Genomic DNA, 21,322 nt, shown 5'->3' with positions numbered 1-21,322 from the left:
TTTCTTTCTTTCTTTCTTTCTTTCTTTCTTTCTTTCTTTCTTTCTTTTTTCTTTTTTCTTTTTTTTTTCTTTTTAGTTATACTGTGTAACCCTAGCTGTCCTGGAACAGTTTTTGTAGACCAGACTGGACTTAAAACTCAGAGATCCTCCTGCCCCTGCCTCCTGAATTACTGTCTCAGTTTAATTAAGTTTTGGAATTAAAGGCATGCACCACCATGCCTGGCCAGCAGCTTTAGTTTTCTGATCTGAACCATCAAAACTCTGCCTTGGATTTAAGACTTACATATTTAAGGCAAGGAGCCATTGAAAGTGGATGATATCTTCATAGCTTGACTTTATTCTGCAGTTCCAGCTTTCTAAATTTGTACTTTTAAAACATTGAAAGTGGTTGCCTGAGCTATGGGAAGATTTGCCTTTTCTTTCTTTCTTTCTTTCTTTCTTTCTTTCTTTCTTTGTATCTATCTTTCTTCCTTCCTTTCTTTCTTTCTGTATATTGTTTCACATTTTATTGCTTTGTTTTGTCTCACTTTGTAGCCAGGCTGGCTTTGAACTTGCAGTTTTCTAGCTTTCTGAATGCTAAGATTGCAGACATGAGCCAACACATCTGTCTCTTCCACTTATGGGAGATAGAGAGGTGGCTCAGCTGTTAAGAGCACTGACCACTCTTCCAGGGGACCCAAGTTCAGTTCCCAGCACTCACATGGTGGCTCATAACTATCTTTACCTCCCGTTCCAGGGGACCTGATGCCCTCTTCTCACCTCTTCAGGTACCAGACAAGTACATGGTACTCAGACATACATGCAGACAAAACACCCACACATATAAAAGAAATAAAAGTTGTAAAAGACTAGTAAATGTCAGTATTTTCTTGAAAGACCCATAACTTGCTGTCTTATTCTGTTCACCTTGGGTTCCAGTGTAACTGGCCACAGCCACTCTGACTGTATCTTTGCTGTAGCCTTCTGACTACTTCGTTTCTTTTCTTCGAGGAGATGGGCCACTGTTGGAACTAGAAATGCCAGATCAACTGTCTAGATAATCTACCGTGTAGAGACAGAATACTACGTAGATTTTTAGGAGTTTCAATATCTTACGTAATTAAAAAAAGCGTGTGTGTGTGTGTGTGTGTGTGTGTGTGTGTGTGTGAGTGTGTGTGTGTGAGTGTGTGTGTGTGTGAGTGGGTGTGTGTGAGTGTGTATGTGAGTGTGTGTGTGTGTGTGTGTGAGTGTGTGTGTGTGTGTGTATGTGAGTGTGTGTGTTAGAGAGAGAGAGAGAGACAGAGAGAATGACTGCATGCCGTATGTCTGCAGGTACCCATGAAGAGCATAGGCTTCCTAAGGGCTGGCGTAACAAGCCGCTGTGAGCGGAGCAGCGTGGCACTGGGGGCGGAACTCAGGTCCTCTGGAAGAACAGGCAGCACTGCGGCCTACTATACTACTTCCAGCCCTGCCTAATTGTTTTGGCCCTTAGCACATAATATATAAAAGTAGAATAACAGAGGGGAAAGACTTTGGCTATTTTTTAAAAAAAATTTATGAAGGAATTAAGTGTTTTTAGAGAAAATGACCATGTCACTCTGTTGAAGTCTCCTAAGATCCTATGTATAAATCCTTTCTTTTATCCTTAACTCCTTAGGGACTTTCGGAAATCTCAGCATGGTTGAGATAGAGCAGGCCGAGGCCCAGCTCTCTGAGTTAGATCTCCTGGCCAGTATGTTCCCTGGTGAGAATGAGTTCACAGTGAATGACCAGCTGGCATTAGCGGAGCTGAAAGATTGTGTTGAGAAGAGGACAATGGAGGGGCGCTCATCACAAGTATACTTTACGATCAATATGAACCTGGACTTAGCTCAGGAAGCAATGGTAATTCTGTTCTGTTCTGGAAAGAATTAGAGCATGTCAAGAATAGTGTGTGAGTGTGTAAATAACACAGCATTATTTTCTTCTTTCTCCTCTTCTCAGGTGATGTTTTCTCTGTCTTGCATTCTTCCCTTTAAATACCCTACAGTCTTGCCCGAAATTACAGTCAGGTATGTACAGAAATCATGTCCACTATACAGGACAAAGTGAGAATAAAAGTATTCCTTGCATTTGTTTGCTTTTCCAAGAAAATTGACCAAAGTTTTCCATGTCTGTTTTCATCAGGTCAGCATCACTGAGTAGGTCCCGGCAGACTCAGCTGAACACAGATCTAACAGCACACCTGCAGAACTATCTTGGAGATGTCTGCATACTGAATGCCACAGAGTGGGTGAGAGAGCATGCCTCTGACTATGTCGACAGAGATACCTCAGTCTCCCCCACCAAGGACAGCACCATCCAGCCAGTGGACCTCACTGTCACAAGGCTCTGGATCTATAGCCATCATATCTACAACAAATGCAAAAGAAAAAGCATTTTAGAGTGGGCAAAGGAGCTGTCCCTGTGTGGGTTCAGCATGCCTGGGAAACCTGGTGTTGTTTGTGTGGAAGGCCTACAGAGCGCTTGTGAAGAATTCTGGTCAAGGTGGGTTTTCACCTGTGCTATATATCACATCAGTGATTGTAATGTGAAAGATGGTGCTAGAGATGCAGAGATACGTGTGCTTCAGGGAGCTATCCACTGACCTTATTTCTCTGTTTAGTTCTGAGAAGTTCCCTAAGCATTTGAAGAGCTCTAAAATATTTGCAGCAGTGGCTGAGTTTGTAACTCAGCTAGTAGAGTGCTTGCCTGGCAAGCACAAGGCTTTGAGTTCAGTCCTAAGCACCACATCCAGCACGCATGGAGGCACACGACTGTGATCTTGGCCCCACATGGCTGTGATCTGGGCCCTTTAGGGTAGAAATCAGAGGATCCAGAGTTCAGTGCCACCTTTGGTGACATAGCAAGATAGAGGCCAGCCTGAGAGTCACGTGACCCTCTCACAAAATAAATCAGAGTCTAATGGAAGAAAATAATGATGACCATGAATGAATGTTCCATTGGAATCATGACTAGAACTGTTTGGTGAAAATAAGCCCCTGCAAGATTGCCTCTTTACTTACAGGAACATATACCAGTAAGTAATTTACTGTCGTTTTGTTACGGCTTGTTTTGTTTTTGAGACAAGATCTCATTCTATAACCTTGGATGCTGTGGAACACCCTCCGTAGACGGGGCTGGTCTCCAATCACAGAGCTGCACTTTGCCTCCCAAGTGCTGGGGTTAAGTGCTGTACAACCACTCTCAATTCTGATATGTGTGGGTCTTAACAAATTCCATCCTCTGTGCTATTGGAAATATATTTTGGAAATTTTCTACTTTGAAAAACTGTTTTTCAGACTGAGAAAATTAAACTGGAAGAGAATTTTAATTCGCCATCGAGAAGATATTCCTTTTGATGGTACAACTGAAGGAATGGCAAAACAACAGAAATTTTCCGTTTTTGAAGAAAAGGCCTTCAGTGTCCATGGAGCCAGAGGAAACCACATGGACTTTGGTCAACTGTATCAGTTCTTAAATGCCAGGGGCTGTGGGGATGTTTTCCAGATGTTCTTCGGTGTAGAAGGACAGTGACTGAGCAGGGGGTGGTCAGACTGCTGGGCCGCTGCTCCTCTTGTCATTGCTTCTTCCCATTCTATATTAAAATGTGATTTTAGTTCCATTCCAGAGTGTTATAGCATTGGGGACATAAGAAAAAAAGTAATGCAGTTGAGATGCATGTGTCAAAACATGCCTCGCCAGCCAGGCTCAGTGGTTCATGCCTATAATCCCAGCACTCTGAAGTGACGGCAGGAGAAGGGAATGATGGGCCAAGACATCTACAGAAATGCCAGTCTTACTTACTTGTCACATGTGGCCCCAAAATTAACCTTTGGCTATTTCCAGACTTTCAAAATAAAATGAAATTTTAAAGTCTCTATGCTTGTTATCAGCAGTCAAAAGTTTGTCGGATTTTTTCTTTTTTTTTTCAAAGCTTTGGCTTTGAAACTACCCTGGCATTCCATATACTAACAGTAAAGTCTTTGGTTTTTTGTTTGTTTACTTTGGTTTTGGTTTTAGGAGACAAGGTTTCTCTGTGTATCCTTAGCTGTCCTGGAACTCCCTTTGTAGCCTAGGTTGTCCTCGAACTCATAGAGATCCACCTGCCTCTGCCACCCAAATGCTGGGATAAAAGGCGTACGTCACCACTATCTGATTAACATAAAGCTTTTTCTCAGTGGTGTTTGTGGTTCATTTCTAATTCGGGGTACTTAGACATGGCCCCTGTTTGGGATTGCTTCACTAAGGTCTGAGGCATGAGCAGAGCTCAAATGGTATTTTGTTGTTGTTTCTTTGTTTTTAAGACAAGGCCTCAGTATATAGCCGTGTCTGGCTTGCAACTTACTATGTATATCAGGCTCTGTCTGCGTTGGACTCCATAGTGCTGGGATTAAAGGATTTGTGTGTGTGAGAAAGAGAGAGAACGAGAGAGAGAGAGATAGTACACTCAGTTTGAATTCAATTTTTTTCAAAAGTCCTTAAGAGTTCAGATTGTAAATTCATAGAATTTAGTTTTTGCAACTTAGAGTTTGACAATTTTTCATTCTGGAAATGATTTTTTGTAATTTTATTTGACAAATTGACCTAGAGTTGATAACCACCCTGCAGTGAATCGTTTATCTTACAAGCAATATTGTGTGTCTATATGTATGTGTGTTTGTGTGTATTATATATACTGACTGAATGAATTAGGATACAAAATCCAATATGACATAGAATTCAAAGAGAGTAAGACACAGCCAAGTCCTTTGGACAGGGCCGATAAACACGGATGAGAGCCCAAGTATTTGCTGAACCCAGGGCCCACGTTTATGTCTCCTGGAACTCCGGAGGAGCTCCCTGGTTCCCACTCCCAGCTGGGCTTGTCACTTGCTCCAGAAATATCAGTTATTCCTCTTGCTGCTACGATACAGCCAGACCTGCCAGAGCGAAAATCATGGAAGCTACTGAAAGGACCCAGGCTGTGAAAGAGAGAGAGAAAGAGAGAGAGAGAAGTAGATATATTACATACAATGAATTACTTACTACAGAACTACTATAACTTACAGTCTTGTATACTGTAATAAAAATACGGTGCAATGGACAAATAATCAGATCTCAGATCTCATATGTAATATTATAGCATTGCAGTAAAGCTTGAAGTAGTCTCTTTCCCAAGACAGATCTTCCAAATTTAGATATTTCTCTTTTAAAAAAAGACATTTATTTATTATGTATACAATGTTCTGCCTGCATGTACACCTGCAGGCCAGAAGAGGGCACCAGATCTTATTATAGATGATTGTGAGCCCTGGTTGCTGGGAATTGAACTCAGGACCTCTGGAAGAGCAGCCAGTGCTCTTAACCTCTGAGCCATCTCTCCAGTCCTAATATAGATATTTCTAATTGTTAAATACATAGTAAACAAGAGAAGTACAGATATTCTGACCTCTTAATTAAGACAGTTCTATGAGCCAGGTGTCATGGTGTACATCTTTAATCCCAGCACTCCAGAAGCAGAGGTAGGTGAACCTCTGAGTTTGAAGTCAGCCTGGTCTATACAATAAGTTCCAGGTTAGTCCTCCCTCAACTCTGTTTTTATTCATTTAACTTAGGGTGCATGGGGATTTTCTTTCTTTCTTTCTTTCTTTCTTTCTTTCTTTCTTTCTTTCTTTCTTTCGTTTTCTTGAAAGAAGGTTTCTCTGTGTGACCGAACCCTGGCTGTCTAGACTCGCTTTGTAGACCAAGGTGACCTCAGACTCAGGACACAGAGATCCGCCTGCCTCTGCCTCCCAAGTGCTAGGATTAAAAGCATCTACTACCATTGCCAAGCTCCAAGGTTTTTTTAAAAGAAATATTCTTATTATGTTTTTTGAGGATTTGGATGAAGATTTGGGGAGATATATATATATATATATATATATATATATATATATATATATATATATATATATATATATACACACACACATATACATACATGTATGGATATATATGTATACACATATATATGTTAAAGTTTTGTTTTGTTTTTGTTTTTTTGAGACAAGTTTTCTCTGTGTAGTCTTGACTGTCCTCCACTCACTTTGTAGACCAGGCTGGCCTATGACTCACAGAGCTCTGTCTGTGTCTGCCTTTCAGAAAGCTGGTTAAAGTATCTTTTATTCAGCTGATTTAATTGTCATCTCAGAGGCTTACTGCCTCCATCTGTTAAACCAGGTCTAGTCCTAGAAGCTTCTAGCCTCCGTACAGTCTAATCTAGGCCTAGACTGTTTTCAGCCTCTGCTACTTACCGCTGAATAGGCTTACCCTTTCTAGCTCTTTCTGAATTCTGGCTGGCAGATTCGACTCAGCTGTTTGGCTCAAAACTCTTCTTTAAGCTGACTGATTCAAACTGGCTTTTTTCAGCTTCTGACTGAATTGCTCCATTTAGCCTCAACCTATCTCTAGTGGTCTGTTTTAATCTTCTGATTCCTTCTCATTCTGGTTCATTCTGTCTTGAACTGTGTATAGTTTGTTCTCTTTCAACCTCTCTCTGTAAAACTCTCCTGGTAAAATGCCTCTGAAGTCTCCCAATTGAACTGCAACAAACAACTCAACTCACTGACTCAAATGAAAACTGCCTGAACAGAACTGACTAGAACTCAGAGATCTGCATGCCTCTGTCTTCTGAGTGCTGGGATTAAAGGTGTGTACCATAATACCTGGACCTAAGCTTTTCTTTACGTGACTCTTTCTCTATACCAGACTGGCCTTGAACGCAGGGATCTGATTGCTTCTGTCTCCTGGGAGTAAAGGAATGTCTATGTTTCAGCTGTATCACACAGACCTAGAAGGTCTTTGGGTGTAAAATTCATATATATATTTGTGTATGTATATATACATATATATATGTATATATAATCACTGCATTCAAGCACTGATAAAAATAGTATCTCAAATGTCATTGGAAAAACTAGTTGCTGCTGGAGAAAATAACTAAATATACCTTTATTATAAATTTATACTATATTATCATTTCTATATTGTATTTATTATAAATTTACGTACACACATCTGTAAGATTTTCTTCACTGTGAATTAGATGTTTATACTATGATTTTAATAATAGTATTCATCCAGTTTATATTTTAAATTAATTAATTAGTTGAGATAGAGTCTCGCTATGTAGTTCTGTTGTCCTGGGACTGTGCAGACCAGGCTGGCCTCAAACTCAAAGATCCACCTGCCTCTTCCTCCCTGAGTGCTGGAATTATAGGCGTGTGCCACTGTGCCGGGCTATAGTTTTACTTTTTAAACATTTATACATTTATTTATTTACTTTGTGTGTGTGTGTGAGAGAGAGTGTGTCCATGTGTATGTGTTCCTATGTGTTCTGTTCTGCATGTGGAGGCTGAGAACATCTTGCAGAATTTAGTTTTGGTTTTCCATAATGTGGATCCTGGCTGGGAATTGAACTCTGATTATCAGATTTGGAGCTGAGCCACCTTGCTAACAAATCTTTTCAGAGTCTCCAATTCCTGTACTGCTGCTGATTACAGTCTTGCTCTTTGATGGAAAGTGTATAGCACTCTCATATTTCTTTGCACTTTCAGGGCATACATGTGTATCCCTATGTAGAGCTGGATTTCACATGATGGTTATGTGCCACTGATAAGAGTGCTAGAAACCGAATTTGGGTTTTCTGGGAGAGCAGTAAGCACCTCAACCACCTAGCCTTTATGAAACCCCTGAACCACTGAATGTCAGCCCTGATGGCTTCACACTTAACATTTTGCAGTGAGGCATGCAATAAATAGTTATTTTCTCCAACACAACTAGTTTTTCCAATGATATTTGAGATGCCACTTTTACTAGTGCTTGAACGCAGTGAGAAAGCTTAAAGGCTTAAGAACCCTTGCTACAAGGACTCAATTTGGGTTCCCAGCAGCCATGTCAGGTGGCTCACAGAAGCCTGAAATTGTATCTTCTGTCGCACACACACGCGCGCGCGCGCGCGCGCGCACACACACACACACACACACACACACGCACACACACATACAAATATGCACACAAGGCGTGCATATTAAACTAAACCTTTACAATTAAAAAATTCCAATCTAAGTTCACATTCCTTTAATTGGCATATAATTCGATTCAAACAAGAGCCACACATTATATTTGCAAATTTTATCTTAGGCATTTTAAAATATATTTCTCTCCCTTCTTCCATCATATTTACTTGTGAAACTATTTTTTTTTTTTTGGTAGAATTTCCAACATTCTGAATTCTTGGACTGTGCCAGTGTCATTTTATATGCCCCTCTGTATCCTTTAAATTATTAGATCTGAAGCTTAGTTAGACTCCTTTTAGAATATTTAATAGGTCTTGAGTACTTTCCATTCCATTACATCAAGACACATAATAGCTCACTGATAATCTTTTGATGCTCGTTAAATTCTCATTAAAGAGAATTTTGAGGGTGTGATGCTAGGTATTCAACTAGACCTTCGTCCGCAGTAGACAAGTGCTCTCCCATTGAGCTGCACCCTAAATTTCATACTATAGAGATATGTCAGATATTGTCAGTTTGATTCATCCAGCTTTCTGTGGGCTTTTTTCTCATGACCTAACTCCTGCCTCACTTTAATATGGAAAAGAGGGGGAGATCTACAAAGAGTATAGCATGAAACAGTATCCATATTTTAGTACGAACGGGAATCTTGTTAAATTCAGAATATGACTGTTTAGTCCTAGGCCTGAGAGTCTGTTTTTCATGCCGATGATCGCATCACTTTCTTTACTTCTAGCTCTTTTTAGTACAGTTGCTGCGACATCATTCTGTTGTAATCTTGTGTGAGAATAGAACCGAAGTCAAATTCCCACCCTTAGGAAAGGAATCTCTACACTGCCAGTACTTAGTACAGGATTTGGCGCCCCAGGTTCAATGCTGGCTTCTTATTGGCCAGCAGTGACGCCACTCACGCAGGTGTGGCTTTCTTTGTTACGTTTCAGGCAGCGGTTGGTCAGAGTCCTGATAGAGAGGCGGGGGCGGAAGTGGGAAGCGGAAGGCCCTGGTGGGCGGGGGGGAAGTTGCTACAATGAGTCCTCTTCCGGCCAGAGGGACCGGAAGTTCTGGCTCGGCGGTGTCAACTTCGTCTCTCAAGAGTGGGAACGCGGCTGCCACCGCGACCATGGGCGGGAAGAACAAGCAGCGGACCAAAGGGAACCTGAGGGTGAGGCCTGGCAGGGCAGGCCCGCGGCCCGCTGCCCGCTGTCGAGAGGGCCGTGAGGGCGGCGTGTGACCTCCCCGAGTGTGCGTCCCCGCGGGTGGGCAGGTCGAGGAGTTAGGAGCCAAACGACGTTTCACGCCGGAGCTGTGCGTGTCAGGAGCGCGCACCGGGAGGTGTCACCGGGAAACAGTGTGAGGGTGCACCCGGGTGGCACCTGCCAGGTGTCTGAGGTTGATGTAGGAGCTGTGGGAAGAAGCCAACGTGGGCTTCATTTGCGCGGAAATGTACAGTGGCTTTCCAGGCCAAGGCCTGGGCCCTTAGATAATATGCCCGGTGTCAGGTCGCTGTCGCCCATTGGATGTCTGGCCTCAAGCTCACCCTGCTTCATCTTGGCCACCCTGAATTCGCCACGTCTTGGCCTGGCCTGGCAGTCTCCGGATGCCCATGTGTTAGGTGGCTCTGGACGCCTCAGTGCACCCTTCCTCCAGTATCAGTCTCCGTTTGTTGTAGCTACTTTCCGTGCTAACACTGCGTACCGTGTAATTTATATCTTGATTCATAAACATTGTAAAAGCAGGTGTTTTTCTGCTGCACCTATCCTAATGGAAAACACACACACACACACACACACACACACACACACACACACGCTGGTTTTAGCACAGTTTGGTTTTATAGAACTGTTCCACCATTTCATTAGATATCTTTAGTGATTTCACTATCAAAACCTAACAATTACAGTAGGTTAATTACCATGTTAATTGCTTCTCTTGAATTTTTGTCACAATAAAAACTTTATTCACTAAAAGGATAAGGTTATTAGAATTATAATCTGCAATTTGTTTCCTCTTTTCCTCTTCCCCTCTCTCTCCTTCTCTTTCTCTCCCTCCCTCTCCCCCTCTGCTTCTTCCCTCTGTCCCCCTGTCTCCTCCCTCTCATCCATCCCCCTCTTCTCTCTTTCCCCTCCCTCTCTCTTCTTCTCTCCCCCTCTCCCTCCCTCTCCTCCCTCTCCTCCCTCTCTGCCTCTTTCCCTCTCTTTCCCTCTCCCTCTTTTCCTCTCTGTCTTCCTTCCCCTCTCCCTCTCCCCCTCTCCCTCTCTATCCCCTCCTCCTCTCTCCCTCTCCCCCTCCTCCTGTCTCCCTCTTTCTCCCCTTTCCCCTTCTCTCCCCCTCTCTCCCTTTCCCTCTGTCTATCTCCCCCCCCTCTGTCTCCCTCTCTCTTCCTTTCCCTTTCTCTCCCCCTCCCCCCTCTCCCTCTCCTCTTTGCCCCCTCTCCTTTCCTCCCCCCAACCTAACTTTTTCTGAGACAGGGTTTATCTGTGTAGCCTTGGCTGTCCTGGACTCACTTTGTAGATCAGGCTGGCCTGCCTCTGCCTTCCTTCCCAGTGCTGGGATTTCAGGCATGTGCTACTGTGCTCTGCTGTTTTGTTGTTGTTGTTTTGTTTTGTTTTTATATTTTGAAACTGTTTCACTGTGTAGCTCAGCCTGGCCTGGAACTCAACTATGCAGATGACCAACAGGACTCACAGAGACCTACTTTCCACTGCCTTGAATGTATTGGGATTAAAGACTTGTGCCAAGCCCAGAAATTTCCATATTTACTTCCAGTTATCAGCTGTTAATATTTGTTCAGATTTCTCTTTTTTTTTCTTAATTTATAAATTTTGCTGACCCTTAGGAGAGTTAATTTCAGTATTTAACCTTGTGTATTCTAAATTCTCAACTTTATATACTCTGAAAACAATACCACAATGCCATTCTTCATATAAAATACAAAACTTTCACCATGGCGGAATACCCAAATACAACGTGCAGACTTGTAATTCACATTTTACTAACCTCTATATTTCTAATTCTATTATTATTATTACTATTATCATTTTGACTAGTCCTGGCTGTTCTGGAACTCTTTCACAGAGATATGTCTGCCTCAGCCTCCCAAATGCTGGGGTTAAAGGCATGAACCACCACAAATGGCTTAATGCTGTTTTTAGATAACAACATTTTGCAGGCATTTATAATAACATTTAAAAAGCATTTATGGTTCAGTCAAGTCTCACTCATTTCCTTTGGCTGCCATTATTTAAGCTTTTTGATTTAAATAGTTTCTTGTTTCCTGCTCCAAGGATGAGCTTGTCCTTTATATCATAATAACCAGGAAGAGTTGGCCATTGCTTTGATTTGTTTAGACTCATCTAATCGTTTCCTTATATCAATTCAAGTTAAGCCATTTCTTACCAGACTGCTTTGTATGATGCTGTTCTTAGTGTATCACACTAGAAGTGCACAATACTTCCCTTTCTCCCCCCTTGAGATAGGGTTTCTCTATGTAGCCTTACCTGTTCTGGGACTAGTTCTGTAGACCAAGCTGGCTGTTTTGGTTTTTTTGTTTTGTTTTTGTTTTTTTCTTTTTCTTTTTCTTTTCTTTCTTTTTTTTAATCAATGGCATTTGTTTAATGTTGACCATGGTAAAGTTATCTTTTTTTCCCCTTGGGTAATAACAAATATGTATTTATAGTCTGAAATTAAAGATACTTATCCCTGAAGATGCTTTGCGCCCTTAAACTTATTTATTTATTTTTATTTTATGGCCATTAGTGTTGTGCCTCTGTATATTTGTGTGAAGGTTTCTGAACTCTTGGAGCTGGAGTTACAAACAGTGGTGAACTGCCATGTGGGTGCTAGGAATTGAACCCGGGTCCTCTGGAAGAGCATCCAGTGCTCTCAACCACTGACCTATCTCTCCAGCCCCCTGAAGTTTAGTTTTTAAAATGTTACCTCTAGTGGGGAAGGTCAGAGGATAATTCTCAAGAGCCTATTCCTTAAGCCCTTTATGTGGATTCCCAGGCTGCAAGTCCAGATTGCCTGATGGTTTGCATAGCAAGTGCTTTTTACCCTGTGAGCCATCTTACTGGGCCTGGACTTGAACATAAAAAGTAGCATATGTTCAATAGAAAATAGTGCTGGGTGCCACATATATTTATAGATCATAGATATATGTCTAGTTTTATTGTTTTGTTTTGAGTTGGGATTTTGCTATGTAGTACAGCCTGGTCTGAGACTTTTTGTGTAGCCCAGGCTGGCCCCAAGCTTGTGATCTTGTTGCAGCCTCTTTAGTGCTGGAATCCCAGACTTGTGCAACTAAGATGGCTAACTACTGTTCTTTTTGTTTGTTTTGAGACTTGGTCCTATATATATCAAGCTGGACTGAGTCTGGCTCTACACCAAGATTCTCCCACCTCCCTTTCTAAATGCTGGGGAATGGGATTACAGGTTTGCACCACCACTCAGCTGATTGATGTCCCTCAATTGTTAAATACCTTGTTCTTTGGCTGGGGAGCACTGAGCTGCTAACAAGGAGACCTGGGGTTTCTGTCTTTCTAGGGTTAGGGTTACAAGCAACCACACCACACTTCTTTTTATGGGTTCTGGGGAACTTCATACTTGGGGGGGGGGGGGGGGGGCAAGTTTTTTAAAGGACTATTTTGTTACTCTTGCCCAGGTTTTTCTTTTTTTGGGGGGGGGGGGGTTTGCTTGTGAGACAGGGTTTCTTTGTAGTTCTGGCTGTTCTAGACCTTGCTTTTAGACCAGGCTGGCCTCCACCTCAAACTCAGAGATGCCTGCCTCTGCCTCCCCAGTGGTGTGTGCATCACCATCTGGCTTGCCCAGTGTCCTTTTTTTTTTTTTTTTTTTTTTTTTAAGTGCTTCTTATTATTTATTTCTGTATTGCATGAGCATGCTTGCCTATGTGCACTTGTTTGGAGATCAGAGGACATTCAGTTCTTGCCTTTCTCCATGTGGGTCCTAAGATGTAGCCTAGGTCCTCATGCTTGGCATAAGGTATACTTACCTTCTATGCCATTTTGTTTGGCCCTTAGGTTTGTAATTTTTATTTAAGTATAAGTATCTAACCTGCAAAGATCAGAATAGTAGTTGTGTATTATACCCACAGTAGACATTGAGTAAAAGTCACCGTTTGTACATTTAAGGAAATAGTTTCAAACGGGAGGCTGGGATTTGATACATTTTCTCTTGCTGCTAGTTATCACCATCAAATTGATGCTTCAGTTCTCAGTGCAGCCTTCAATGATTTAGTAGTAGGAGATTGTGTTTTGTGGCTTTTTTATTAGTTTTGTTTTGAAGATAGATTTTCTCTTTGCAGCCCTGACTGTCCCGGAACTCTTTTTGTCCTGGAATTCAGAGATCCACCTGCCTCTTCTCTTAGTTGATAGTGACTAAATTTTCTTTGCATAGTTCAAATATTTGTCTTTTCTCTAATAGCAGATCCCCTAACTTTTAGAACTAGAAGATTTGTATATTGTAAATATTAGTCAGTATATTGAAAGTAGTTCAAAACAGAATCAGTTTATTATTAATAATTAAAATTTTTATTGTTTGTTTTTTTTTTTTTTTTGAGACAGGGTTTTTCTGTGTAGCCTTGGCTGTCCTGGACTCACTTTTTAGACCAGGGTGGCCTTGAATTCACAGAGATCTGCCTGCCTCTGCCTCCTAGCCCACGGCTGGGATTATAGGTGTGTGCTTCTGTACCCGGCTAAATATTAACTTAAAGAAAAAGTACTTTTAATTAATGTATGTGTGAGAATGTGCTCTGATTCTTTTTTCCCCTTTTCTTTATCAGCCTTCAAACAGCGGCCGAGCTGCAGAACTCCTTGCCAAGGAGCAGGGAACAGTGACTGGATTTATTGGTTTTGGAACATCTCACAGTGACCTTGGCTATGTTCCTGCTATTCAAGGAGCTGAAGACATAGACAGTGTCGTAGATGCTGAATTCCGAATGGTGCTTCGGAAACTTTCTAAAAAAGATGTCATAACAAAATTAAAGGCAAGTTTCCCTGTTTTCACAAAAACGGTTAAGAATATAGTTTTCTTAGAATAAATTTAGATATCTTTGATGTAAAGAAAAATGTGCAGTAATTTGTTATTAATTCTTTTACAGTTGTAATTTTTTTTTTGACACGTACGTTTAGTTGACATTTATCTTTTGGGTTATAAATTAGTTTGGTGCTCTGAAAGATTTTGAGCCACATTTTACAACCTTGGCTATAGACTTACTCATGATAGAAGAATGTAATTTTTTTTTTTTAATTTTAGTTATTTTTAGAGTTTTGCCCTTGCTGTCCTGGAACTTACTATGTAGATCAGGCTGTCCTTAAATTTGTGGCAATTTTTGGCCTCTGCCTCCTGAGTGTTGGAATTAGAGATGTGAGCCACCATGCCTGGCTATTGTTATGTATGAATTTATGTATGTATGTATTTAAGTTTTTCGCCTTAATATATGGGCACTATGTCCATATGTGTGCCCAAGAGGCCAAGAGAAGTTGTTGGATCCTCTGGAACTGTAGTTAGGGCTGTGAGTCTTTATGTGGGTGCCTGGAACCAAACCTGGGTTACTTGAAGAGAAGCCGATGCTCTTAACTGCTGAGCTGTCCCCACACTATTCACACAATTTTTTTTATTTTTATTTTTATTTTTTTTGAGAGGCAGTGTTGTGATATTGATAAGCTACTCTGAGATTTATAGACATAAGTAGTCTTCCTCAGCCTTCAGGTAGCTGCTGCCCTACCCTTTTATTATTCATCCATTCATCCCCTTTTTCATTTATTTATTTATTTATTCATTTATTTATTTATTTATTTATTTATTTATTTGTCTATCTATCTATCTATTTATTTATTTATTGATTTTGGTTTTTGGAGGCAGGGTTTCTCTGTATAGCCCTGGTTGTCCTGGAACTCACTATGTAGACCAGGCTGGCCTTGAACTCAGAGATCTGTCTGCCCCTGCCTCCCAAGTGCCAATATTAAAGGCATGCACGGCTACCACTTGGCTTTGTTCTAAAAGTCAATGGTTAAGTTTCTGCTGTAGTAGATTTTGAAAAGATTTTTCATGTTTCCTTGTGGAATAGACAAAAATAATTCATTCTCCTTTTAAATAAAATAGACTAAGCTTCCAAAGCAAAAGAAAGAAAATTAGTGGGCAATGTGACATTTGTTAATTGTTTATGTTAAATATTTCCAGGCAATGCAAGAGTTTGGAACTATGTGCACAGAGAGAGACACGGAAGCTGTCAAAGGGGTTCTTCCATACTGGCCAAGAATCTTCTGCAAAATTTCCCTTGTAAGCATTAGAATTTATGAGCCTGTTTCTGCCTAACTGATTCATTTCTGGAGAAGATTTCCCTATTGTATTTGCTACAGAAGATTGAGAATGAATTTCTTATAGTTACTCAGTGTTTGAACCTATTTTGGATATAATCTCATTGGAAAGGGGGAGAAAGTGGGGATTATTTCACATAATTGCCGGTAACAAAACAATAAATTCTCTGTATTTCAAACCAAGTTTTTTCTTTTTCTTTTTTTGTTTCTTTGTTTCTTTCTTTCTCTCTCTCTCTTTTTCTTTCTCTTTCTTTCTCTTCTTTCTCTTTCTGTCTCTTTCTTTCTGTCTCTTTCTTTCTTTCTCTTTTTTCTTTCTCTTTTTCTTTCTTTCTCTTTCCCTCTTTCTCTCTTTCTTTCTCTCTCTCTTTCTCTTTCTTTTTCTTTCTCTCTCTCTTTCTCTCTTTTTCTCTTTCTCTTTCTCTCTTTCTCTCCTCTCTTTCTCTCTCTCTCTCTTTCATGGTTTGTAATTGAATTCAGGGCATTTTTTAATCTAAAACATATGTTCCAATACTGAGTTATTACTCTATCTTGTCAACAGCTAATATGAGTTTGATTATATACATAGACGATTTCCTGCTGTGAGTTACTATAAAATATTTACAAGTATTAGTATTGTTTTAGATCACATTTCTGTTTTTAACAGGATCATGATCGCCGGGTTCGAGAAGCTACACATCAAGCTTTTGAAAAACTCATCCTTAAAGTAAAAAAGCACTTAGCTCCATACTTAAGAAGTGTAATGGGACATTGGCTAATGGCTCAGTGTGATACATATCCACCAGCTGCAGTTGCAGCAAAAGATGCATTTGAAGCTGCTTTCCCTCCAAGCAAGCAACCTGAAGCTGTAGCGTTTTGTAAGGAAGAAATTACAAGTGTGAGTTTTTGGAATCATTCTGTCCCTGTGTTTCTGAGGTGTCCAAGGGTTCTCAGGCATCTGGTAACTCTTTTACCAAATGTGTAAAGAAGAAATAGACTGTGTCTCTTTTCTTAGATGCAATAGACATAAAAGATTTCTGTAGCCTCAAAATGTATAGAGGTGCTGGTGAGATGGCTCCTTGGCTACAGTGGTCACCAAGTGAGCCTAAGTCCCTGATTTTGTCCCTTACAACCCTCATAAAGGCAGAGAGAGCCTTCCCCTGACCTGCACGTGCACAGTATGTGCTCTCTGTGGGAAAAGGAAAGCATATCCTAATCTGTCTCCCAGTTGATTAGTTGGTCATTCCTCGGTACTACCGAAGTGAGAATAGTGAATGACAAGTAGCTGCAAGTATTTAGCGGAAAAGTTCTCTTGATGGGAATTGGAGCCGTCCTAAAATACCATTTTTACCTCAGTAGCAGCCAATGTAGGGGATAGGTAGAAAGAGAGAAACGGGCAAAATACAAACATGTTAGCTTTGATGTATGAAATGGATAGGTAGGTTGAGGATATGGGAATTTTTAAAACATGATTTTTCCCTATATCTGATTACTACAGACAGTTCCTTTGTTTTGTTGGTTTTCTTCTTCAGGTACTACAAGATCATATTCTAAAAGAAACTCCTGATACACTCAGTGACCCTCAGTAAGTTACATTGTTTCTAAGTAACTAACACTAGTTACTTACTTCCTTGGTTGCCCTGTGTGATTTCAGTGTGACATATTTTGAGAATGAATTCCAAATGCAGATGAAATTATTTCAGAGTATGCTACATGGTGCCTGTCTGAACTTTGGCTGGTTGTTAAATGTAAATTTTCTGAGATACATATGTAATTGTATTAGAATTTTAGGTGTTTTTTTTTTTTTTTTTTTTTTTTTTTTTTTTTTTTTTTTTTTTTTTTGGTATGTTTGTTTTTTTGTTTTAGTTTTCAAGACAGGATTTCCTCTCTTTGTAGCCCTCGTTGTCCTAGAACCCACTCTGGAGACCAGGCTGGCCTCAAATACAGATAGATCCATCTACCTCTGCCTCCCTGGTGCTGGGATTAAAGGTATGCACCGCCACCTTCTGCTTTGTTGTTTGGTTTTTTGTTTTTGTTTTTTGGGTTGTTTGTTTGTTTGTTTTATTAATCTTTTGGCAGTCACAGCCACAGAATTATTTTAAGGTCTGGTATACTTGAAGATGTTATTAAATAATTGTGTAAAAAGAGTAGTAAAATTTTTCCTTACCTTTACTGTTATATTGAAACCAAACTGTTAAGACTCAATCAAGGAAATTAGTCAGATGCCTTATCACCATTCCTCAAATTGTCTAGTACATGTTGCTGAGAGAACATTATACTTGTTTACTTACTCCATACTATTAGCTTTGCATTTGCTTTCTCCTTGGTTACTTGAAAAATGTGTGGTTAAAATTCTCCTTGTGGGCCAGCCAGATGGCTCAGTGGTAAATGCACTTGCTATCAGTTCTCACAGCCTGATATCAGTCCTTAGGCCCTGCATGGTGGAAGGAGAGAAAGCACTCCATCAGTTCGTCCTCTGATTCCAGCTTACACGCACAAACATACACATGCAGACAAGCACGCACCCATGCACATACGAATACACACCATGGCATAGACACATAGGTACTCATCCTAAATAAGTCTGAGAAAACATTCTGTGTGTGCTTACATTTTGAAAGGTGTTTGCAGACAGGAAAAAGGTACAGAAAATAAGGTAGCTGGTGGAAGTTTTAAAAAACATTTAATATAAAGATGCCAAATATGTAGTTTGGCTTCTTTGCACTCTAACATTTATTTTTCAAATCCAGAACTGTTCCAGAGGAAGAGCGAGAGGCCAAATTCCATCGAGTTGTGACGTGCTCCTTATTGGCACTGAAGAAGGTGCTTTGCTTCTTACCTAACAATGAGCTCGAGGCTCTGGAGGAGAAATTTAAATCACTTTTATCACAGAATAAGTTTTGGAAGTACGGAAAACACAGTGTACCTCAGGTATCATAATGGTTTTTATTTTAAAACTTTTCTGTAACTTCCCCTGATTTTGCTGTATTTATGCTCATGTTTATTTTTTATGTTTAAAATCATGCAGGCACATCTCTGTGGTTGGTCTTTCAGGATGTACTTGTCTTTCTTAGACTTGTAATCTATTTTTACTTCTCTGTTGCTGTTAAGCATTGAACTGACATACATGCTCTGCTAGGCCTGTATTTTCACTTTTGGGCCTCTGTCTCCTGAGGGATGGCATGTGCCATTACTACCAGCTCTCTGTACGTTTTCTTTTTTGTTTGTTTTTATTGTTTTCCAAACAGGGTTTCTCTGTGTAATAGACCAGCCTGGCCTGGAGCTCACAGAGTTCAAGCTGCATCTGCCTCCCAAGTGCCGGTATCAAAGGTGTGCATCACCACACCTGGCGCTTTACATTTTCTTAATTTCAGTATGATATGTTCTGGTATGAAGTTTGTTTCACACATTCATGTGTCTAGCTTACAATTTATTAGAATTCTTAAATCTGTGGGTTGGGATATTTAATTGCCTCCTAAATTCTCAGATATTGCCTCCAGTTATTTCTTTTATTTCATTCTTCTTCTTTGGTGTTGTAATTAATTATAGATTAGATCTGTAGTCTATCATATATATCTCATGTGTTTTTCACAGTTTTTTCTCTGTGCTGCTTTTAGATAGTTTCTTTTATTCAGTCTTCCACTTCACTGATTGTGTTTAATCTGCTTGTTTTAGCCCATCCATACTACTCAAACGAAATTACTAAATCCGGATAAGTCATAAAAGTAGAAATATATATCTCCCAGTTACAGAGGCCAGCTAAGTATTGATGGAGGAGCTGAAGATAGCTCAGTGGTTTGGGCTTTTGCTGCTGCTGCAGAGGATCTGAGTTCAGTTTCCATCACCCACACAGCATATAACCTTGGGCAACTCCAGTTGTAGGGGCTGAAACAACTTCTTAGAACCTCCACCCTTAGCTTTGGCCTCTGCTCTTGCCTCTACAGGCATCAGGCATGCACATGGTACACATGTAAGTGCAGGCAAAAACACTTATGCTATATAATAAACTATTCAAAAAATATTTTTATCCTACTCGATGCATATTTTATCAGATCTTCAATTACGGAATATTTTTTCAAAAATGTGTTTATGCTTCAAAGATGGGTTCTTCTCACTGCATCCTCTTATGTTGGAAGACTTGAAAGGGCAAACTTGCTCCCTCAAACCCTTTTGTGTAGTTGTGTAGTTTCTTACTGCACTGTTTACCTGCTTTTTTGTTTTTTTGTTTTGTTGTTGTTCTGTTATTTGAGACAGCCTCACCATATAATTCTTGGAACTAGCACTGTAGACCAGCTAGGCTACCTTTAAACTCACAGAGATCTACCTGCCTCTGCATCCTAAGTGCTGGGACTAAAGTCATTTGCCAATATGCTGAGCTTCCTTTTGTTACGTATTAATTGTCTTTATTAATGTGATATGTTCATTACCTAATAATTATTTCCACACAGCAATTAAGTTTCAGCATGTCAACTGAGTTGGTTGGAAAACATTAAATGTACCACTACCTTTGAGCTTTACATTTAAATTTATTAGATTAATACATTTTTGCTTTAGGAAATATGCTTCTTTTTTAGATCTATGGTCTGTTATCCTGAAAATGGATAGAATGCTTTTTGTTGTTGTTTGTTTTTTTGAGACAGATTTTCTGTGTATAGCCCTGGATATCCTGGAATCTGCTCTGTAGACCAGGCTGGATGAACTCAGAGATCCTTCTGCTTCTCCTTCTTGGATGCTGGTAGTAAAGGTGTGTGCCACCATTGTCCAGCAAAAATTTAGTTTCTTTAGATAAGCACTGTTATGAAGTTTGTGGATGATTAACTTATCTTGTATTGCTATGCTTGCTTTTCTCTGTTCGTTGTAGCTAATGTTATATTTTATATTTGCTTGGATATATAAGAAACCCCTCTGTTATTAAGTACAATTTGTGTTAAAAATTATATTCTTTTAGCCTTTTTTTTGTCTTGGTGGTTCTGAATATCTTTTCAGATGGTTAATTTTTTTTTTTTTTTCGAGACAGGGTTTCTCTGTGTAGCCTTGTCTGTCCTGGACTTACTTTGTAGACCAGGCTGGCCTCTAACTCATAAAGATCCTCCTGCTTCTGCCTCCTTGAGTGCTGGGATTACAGGTGTGCACAGCTGTGCCCGGCTAGGCTGTTACTCTTTAATACTTAATTATCTGGACAGGCAGTTGTGCGTAGTCGTCACCTGCTGCCATCATTAGTTGTGTCATGCATCAGCAGGGTTTAATTTAATTCCACTTTCCGTTTCTTTTAGGTCCGCTCAGCATATTTTGAGTTAGTTTCTGCTTTGTGCCAACATGTTCCTCAGGTGATGAAACAGGAAGCTTCCAAAGTGAGTTCATCTGTACTGCTTAGTATTGATGACAGCGACCCTGTTGTCTGCCCATCTCTCTGGGAAGCTGTGCTCTACACACTGACAACTATTGAGGTATGGAAGGAAGGCATACTTCCCTAAATGCCATATGAGAGAGATCAACACTTTGTCCTATAATAAAACTCATTGGAAATAATGCTAAACAAATTAACTAAACATGTTGAACTGGCCAATAAAATGGCATACATCTTATATTCCCTTTCCTACTCCCTTTTTTCTTCCTTGCCTTCCCTCCCCCCTTTCTCTCTTTCTTTCTTTACTTTCTTTCTCTTTCTCTCTGTTTCTTTTTCACTCTCCCCCTCTCTCTCCCTCTCTCTTTTTCTTTCTTGTCTTTCTTTCTTAGAGACTTGGAACATACTCTGTAGACCAGGCTGGACTCTTACTCAGAGCGATCCACCTGTGTCCGCCTCCAGCTTGCTGGGATCAAAGAATTTCTGAATCAGAAATATGTTTATTTCTTTAAGAAAGTGGCTTCTGTAGGAATATTTCAAGTAATTTTAGAACAACAAATACATTATTATTAAAAATAACACATTTAATTTTTCAAGGGTTTTGGTTTTTAACAGAGGGTTTATCTGTGTAG

General features: G+C 40.1%; 2 protein-coding genes across 5 annotated transcripts in view; both read left to right on the top strand.

Moving 5' to 3' along the window:
* Positions 1–3,622, top strand: part of Rwdd2b (RWD domain containing 2B) — a 7,041-nt gene extending 3,419 nt beyond the window's left edge. For both annotated transcript variants that reach the window (XM_055614977.1, XM_055614976.1), the window contains 4 exons: positions 1,637–1,863; positions 1,963–2,030; positions 2,146–2,505; positions 3,300–3,622. In XM_055614977.1, coding sequence (XP_055470952.1) covers positions 1,657–1,863; positions 1,963–2,030; positions 2,146–2,505; positions 3,300–3,534 — 870 coding nt within the window. In that variant the 5' untranslated portion in view covers positions 1,637–1,656 and the 3' untranslated portion in view covers positions 3,535–3,622. The remainder of the gene's footprint in view (positions 1–1,636; positions 1,864–1,962; positions 2,031–2,145; positions 2,506–3,299) is intronic.
* A 5,474-nt stretch (positions 3,623–9,096) lies between these two features.
* The window catches only part of Ltn1 (listerin E3 ubiquitin protein ligase 1), a 48,829-nt gene continuing 36,603 nt past the window's right edge, over positions 9,097–21,322 (top strand). For all 3 annotated transcript variants that reach the window (XM_055614815.1, XM_055614816.1, XM_055614814.1), the window contains exons 1-7: positions 9,097–9,198; positions 13,834–14,037; positions 15,234–15,332; positions 16,014–16,244; positions 16,879–16,931; positions 18,097–18,277; positions 20,620–20,793. In XM_055614815.1, coding sequence (XP_055470790.1) covers positions 9,157–9,198; positions 13,834–14,037; positions 15,234–15,332; positions 16,014–16,244; positions 16,879–16,931; positions 18,097–18,277; positions 20,620–20,793 — 984 coding nt within the window. In that variant the 5' untranslated portion in view covers positions 9,097–9,156. The remainder of the gene's footprint in view (positions 9,199–13,833; positions 14,038–15,233; positions 15,333–16,013; positions 16,245–16,878; positions 16,932–18,096; positions 18,278–20,619; positions 20,794–21,322) is intronic.

Source organism: Psammomys obesus, unplaced genomic scaffold (genome assembly GCF_907164565.1).
Source record: "Psammomys obesus unplaced genomic scaffold, mPsaObe1.curated_primary_1811, whole genome shotgun sequence".
In the NCBI taxonomy this organism is placed as follows: domain Eukaryota; kingdom Metazoa; phylum Chordata; class Mammalia; order Rodentia; family Muridae; genus Psammomys; species Psammomys obesus.
The sequence above is the reverse complement of the archived record's forward strand: the minus strand, read 5'-3'. Positions and strand labels throughout refer to the sequence as shown.